The 6128-nt window shown below is 38.3% G+C and overlaps 1 protein-coding gene across 1 annotated transcript in view; it reads left to right on the top strand.

The window, feature by feature from the left end:
- The window catches only part of LOC145496686 (uncharacterized), a 35627-nt gene that overhangs the window by 3221 nt on the left and 26278 nt on the right, over positions 1-6128 (top strand). The window contains exons 4-5 of the mRNA XM_081476419.1: positions 2541-2655; positions 5942-6021. Coding sequence (XP_081332545.1) covers positions 2541-2655; positions 5942-6021 — 195 coding nt within the window. The remainder of the gene's footprint in view (positions 1-2540; positions 2656-5941; positions 6022-6128) is intronic.

The raw sequence follows: 6128 nt of genomic DNA, 5'->3' as shown, positions 1-6128 counted from the left end.
AACAGCAATCTTTGTTATACCTCCCAATTCAAATATTACTTTTTCCGATTGGAGGAGAATGTGACACATGTCAACTCAATAACTCCCTAGAGCAAACAAAACTCACTATTTTCTAAGGGAGACAACAACTTGAACTTTTGACACGCACCTTGAAATCATGGCAAGTTTGTGTGCCAGCCAGTGTCAAGCAAATAATTTTTTCTCAGTTTGTTCTATTTTTGAGTTGGGAGGTATAACAAAACACATAATGACTGGCCCACAGGAATTTTTCCATTAAGTTTTTCGCTATACCCTCCAACTAAAAAAAAAGTTTCCCCTTGGGGAACATTGAGGGTTTTGGGGACATAAAAAATCTCAGTTTCCCTTGGGGCCAGTCATTAAGTGCTTAATGTTTTCTTTCAAGAACATTTTAAAAGGAAGCAAGAGGTGGTTTGGAGCACCTATCAAAATTTGGGAGTGTTTCACCCCCACTCCAAACTCCTTCAGGAACTGAATGAAAGTGAGTACTTATACATGTCCAGTGGCAAAATTCCATGAACAAAATTTTGAGAGAAACTTAACAGCAATGAGTGCGTTATGTATACTGTACCAAGAGAAAATTAATATGCAGTTTGACTGCCAGTGAGTCTAAACCCTAACCCACTTACACCAACCTCCATACTCTGCACCCGCTCAAAAAAATGACCCACTCCCTCCCTTCAGAGGATCCTATGAGATATTGATAAGTATTTTAGCAAAGAAGATCATGAACAAACACAAGTGATGAAAAGATTTGAACAACAAGGAACAATTAACGAAAAATTTTAAAAGCTGTGCCCGTGTACAAGCTTGGACATTTTTGTAATTTAGAAGCAGTATGAGTATAAGGCAATTAGTTCAGATGTCATGACAAAATTGTGACCAGTAAGTTGAGCCTTTTTAAAGAATCTCAAGTTCTGGGCTCTAATAATTATCAATGGTTGTCTGCTAAAAGACTCATACTGGAAAAACAATTCTCAAGAGTTTTTGCCAAAGAAGTGTCAGGTCGTTGGAGTAAAACATGAAACAGTTTTGAGTTTTTGGTTGGTCTAGTCCATCCTTGCTCTCAGCTCGTTAATGATTCTAGCTTTTATCAAATCCAGCCATTATTGAAGGATCTCTTTTAGGCTAAGCACACTTTATGGCTCAGTGATAGAGATTTAAGCTTTTATTTTCCGCTGAAATACGTGGCGATTAGCAGAATTAACAAATGCAAGTGTAAAACAAGACGTACATGTAGGATGCAATTTATGTGAGAACTTTCAGCTTATCTGTCATAATTGTTGTATCCACGGTCAAGTTATATTAGCACGATTATATATATATAAAAATAAACGTGAGCTGCTAGTACCAGATTTTATTGTATATTTTCTCGTGGTTTCAAGTAATACGTAATGGAATAATTTTCTCCCATTTATTGAAAAAAATTGTAGCGGCTTTCTCAATTGATATGCAAACGTTTATCGAGGAAGCCTTTCAGTCCTAATAGCATACAGTTATACATAGGCCTGTACTTCGATTGTTTCGTCTAAAAACGTTATTCACAGTGAACAAGAATGTTATTGTTTATATTTTCGAGTTCCGCACATGTACCACAGAGATTCCACAAAGCTGATGTGAAAAAGCAAAGCTAAAATTATCATATCGAAAAAACTTCTGTCCCACTCTTAATTGTTTTGAATATTGTAATAATTATTTGAGTAATTCATTTGAAAAATACTCATATTAGTTACTAACGTCTTGAGCGAATTCACACCTTTTTAAAAATATTCTGTAAACGCTTGTATATACAGCAATTAATCGTTTTACTGTTTGACTTCCTTGGTTTTCAACATCTGCCTTCGTGATGAACCTGTTCTGTAAGAGAGTTTTCGTAGACAGAACAAATCTCGTAAATTCAACCTTGCCGCGAAGATCTATTGGCATTCGTAAAGCTTTGAACTAAAGTGGAATCAGACCTGAATTTCACAGAATACAAATCTGTAGATTTGTAACTTTAACTTTACTTCAATTTGACTTTGACTTTATTTTCAAAAATGTTTATTAGGCGTTAAGGCGACTGCATTTTATTTAAAACATCAAGTGGAATACGCTAACATCTTGTAGAAACAGTAACCTTTTGCCAAATTCACTTATGGATAAGATTTTCATTAAAGCGCTATATATTTTTTTAGGAGTACACGTAGCTCGATATCACCAGGGGGTTTCTTTAATAAAGCTGAACAGTTTAGTTTTCTGACCTTTCCTGTTGGTAACTTAAATACTGCACTGAGAATGTGTGCTATTTACGCGGCAAACTCACCTTACACACAGTGGCAAGTGACAATAAATGAAATCTTGTACCTCGTTTCAACCAGTCGCACGCCGTCAACTCCTATCTTGCGAGCAGTAAGATTCTCAATTTTCTCTAAAATGGCCTGCTCGTTGGCTTTGTTATGTTAACGTGGAACTCAGGCGAGCGACGGATGAGATGGTAGATGTAGACTGTGGAGTGCTGTTGTTTTGTTTTTGTACCTTCCTAGGGCCAAAGAACCTCGACGCTGTCTTGCTTGCTAGCGGGTGGTAGCGACGATGATATTGTAGAATGGTCGGAATCGATGGCAACTCCTCCGTTGAAGATGAAAGGGCCAGCTGGAGGTAGGAGAAATCCTTTTCAAGTGTTAATGATCAGCGTTGAAACAGCCCTCCATTAGCACAACAGTGAAATTGACTCGAGAATTAACTGGTAGTTTTCGCCATCCTGTGTTTGCTCGGCACTCTGCTTATCTTGGTTTCAAACTCTCTCTCGTTATCTTCAGCTTGCCTTACCTGTGCGCCTTATCCATTCCGCTAATGACTGGAATACTTTTAACTACTTGTTGTTTCTAAAGCAGCGAATTCTTTTTGTGACCTTTTTGTTACCCCTGGCGTGTTAATTGGTGTTTATATCATCTTTTTTTGCGAGCGTAAATGCGTGTTTTTCGTCAAGGAGCTCTTCGCAAGCTGTGTACTCATCAATTATAAATACATCACTGAAAAACTAACGATTCAAGTCTATACATCTGTACATAAATAACTGTGAAATCTCGACTTTTTTTCCACTTGAAATTTTCTCGTGCTTTGCTGCCGCTTTCCACTTGCTTGGTATGTTAAATTGCGTTTCTCCCTGTACTTAACATGTGTTAATTCGTACAAAGTCGCCGCCACGCTCTGTAAGAGCTTGTGGTCATCATTCGTTTTACTTGTATACCATACATTATTGATGTGCTAAACGGTTTTGTAAGAGTACATCAAAAAGCATATTTCATTGATTGTTATCTTTGATCCTCGACAGAGTTGGTTGAAGTCGCCTTTCGGCTGATCCTTATTTTGCCCGGGGATATTTTACCTGCCTTTAATTAACTCCAAGATTCAAAAACCGATCTCAGTTTTACATCGTATGGGAACTTTGGGACAAGGGGACTCCAGGACGCGGGACTCGTTAAGTGACAGGGAAGATATAATCAACCCCAAGTAGAAGAGAGTTTGAGGTCAAGGTTAAGGAACCTTTAATTGTATCAAAACCGCACCTGCGGCTATGGGACCCCCGTGAAATCCCCCTAAGTCGTATAGCTATTCCAGGGAAGAGAGATTGAGGTCAGGGTTAAGACATCTTGAATTGTATGACAATCTTGCCTACGGCTATGGGGTCCCCGTGAGATCCCCCTAAGTCGTATAGCTATTCCAGGGAAGAGAGATTGAGGTCAGGGTTAAGACATCTTGAATTGTATGACAATCTTGCCTACGGCTATGGGGTCCCCGTGAGATCCCCCTAAGTCGTATAGATATTCGAGGAGAGCCCGTACATTTCTGATATGATTCGTGTGTATCAGGTAATAAGTTGCTAGAAATGTTCCGTTTTGTTTTGTTGTGTTAAAGTGCTGCACCTGCTACAGTAGTAAGATTAAACGGTTTTTTCTTTATCGTAATCCTCCATTCCAGCTTAATTCTTTCTTGCCAGCTTATTTGAATTATTTAACATGCGTAAACCTTTCTTGAGGATTAAAAGCCGTTTAGATTAAATTATCGGGAATTCATGAGAAAATGTCGTCGGCGTTTCCAAAATTTCCTAACGGTAGTCGCACGCAATGGACTTTGGGCGCAAGCAAAGCTCTCTTACTGTGTTATCGCTGTGTATGCTTTGACATTGTGAACTATCGCTCGTATAAAATGTTCAAGACTTGCGCGTTTTTCAAATGATTAAATTCACGAGAAAGACAGATTGGGAAGGGACAGGGTGAAATATCATCACAAACGAATGTCACTTAATTAACGACACCACGTCATCGAGAAAAAAACGTTGGCGTGTATTTAGTTTGTTGGAGACAAAATATCTTCAGGATTTAAGTAATTAAACATAAAGTTTTAACCAACAAGCCGCAGAGAGCGGCACGCATTATTTTTTTTCCTGGCGGTACACATTAATTAAAGCTACTTTCAGACACGACAAAGTAGTGCATATTTCAGTGTGCCATCAATCGAATGAATGTTAAGAGTTTCATTGGTGATCAATTATAACATCACACTGGAGGATACGGAAGAATCTTTCACTTACCTTGAACGCCTTATTGAGCGAATGTTGTGGTATTTTACATCGAGATCATCCTAAAGCGTTACTTTAAGTGCACTCGAACCATGAATACTCGACATATTCTTTACGGTGACTATAGAATGAGGCTTCTTCATTTCATGGAAGAGATTAGCATCTTTACAATGTAATAAAACCTAATCCTTTACATTTCATGGAGAGTCCTCATCGTATAGTCACCAAAAGCAAAGCAAAACAAGAAAAGGAGGGGGTGGGAGTGGAAATTAAGTGTTAGGGTTTGAGTGTCCTTGCTGTAAACCCCATATACCCTGTCAGAGTTAATTTAAACCGTCTTTACTTTGCTTCCAAGCGTTTCTGTGACCTTTTCTCTAATGTCTAATGTATAGTGTACGACAGTGTTATAGAACAAATATCGATTGAATATAGTTTTCTATTCACTGGGTACAGTTGTCGCTGGTGAAATGTGCGAATGAACAAATGTTTTCTCCTAACGTCGCCTGAAGCGTTTTGTCTCGTTTTTAATTTTTATTCATAAATCATTGCAGATCTGTAAAGAACTTTTTCCACAATGCTCTGTTGAGTTAAAAGGTTCTACCTCCTAATGAGACAATAATGCCTAGAGGCGTCCCTGGCGTAGGACCAGGTTGAGAGTGTAAGCTATAAATAGAAGATGAGTTTGATGTTGGAATTGGCCACCAGTCATTAATGTTTCTGTTAAAAAAAAAAAAAAAAAAATGGATAATTGCCTTGCCTTGTTCTGGTGGTCACTGACAATAGAGTAGTGGACTTGTTACTCCTAACATCTACATCTACACCTAGTTAAGTCGGTGAAAATCGTAAGATATCACACCAACTGTAAAAATCTGAGTAAAAGTAGTACAATGGGATATCAAAACTAAAACATTAAAAATAATACCATGGAACATTAATAACTATTAACTAGCCTTGCTTTAAAACTATCCACGAACGTTGTATTCACAATGTGCTCAGGAAGAGAGTTCCGTTCATTGATTGTTCGTGGGAAGACAGAAAACTTAAATATCATTCTTTGCCCTAGGAACTACAAACTTAAAAGCGTGGCTCTTACGGGTTCTTTCATTATTTGGTTTTAAGTGGGATTCTACTGTAAAATACGTCATATTGTGGGAGAGTTTATACATTTTGAGTGGGTTTTGGGTGTTATTTCCATGAGCATCTCTTTCTTTGTTTCCAGACCTTCGCCGCTCCGCGGCGTCTACGAGTAATACCGACGTCGTAAAGACTGGGGAACAGATTGTGCTCCAGAATAGGTTTTGGAATGAGCACGCTACCGCGTGTTTTTTTTCCTACGAATTCACTGTATTTTGTGTTTTACAGATGAAGGTGATAGCGAAGAAGAAGATGCAGGAGACACGAATGAAAACGCGACAGAAGGAGAAGACCAACCTCCGTCAAGGGTGCGCTAAATGTTATCTCGTAATCTCTTTTTAAAATAATTTCTTTTTTACTCATGTCCTGTATTATCGCAAACTTTTCGTAAGGTACAAATGACAGGCTCTGCACC

This window comes from Orbicella franksi, chromosome 9 (assembly GCF_964199315.1).
Source record: "Orbicella franksi chromosome 9, jaOrbFran1.1, whole genome shotgun sequence".
In the NCBI taxonomy this organism is placed as follows: Eukaryota; Metazoa; Cnidaria; class Anthozoa; order Scleractinia; family Merulinidae; genus Orbicella; species Orbicella franksi.
This window is presented reverse-complemented; position numbering and strand designations above follow the sequence as displayed.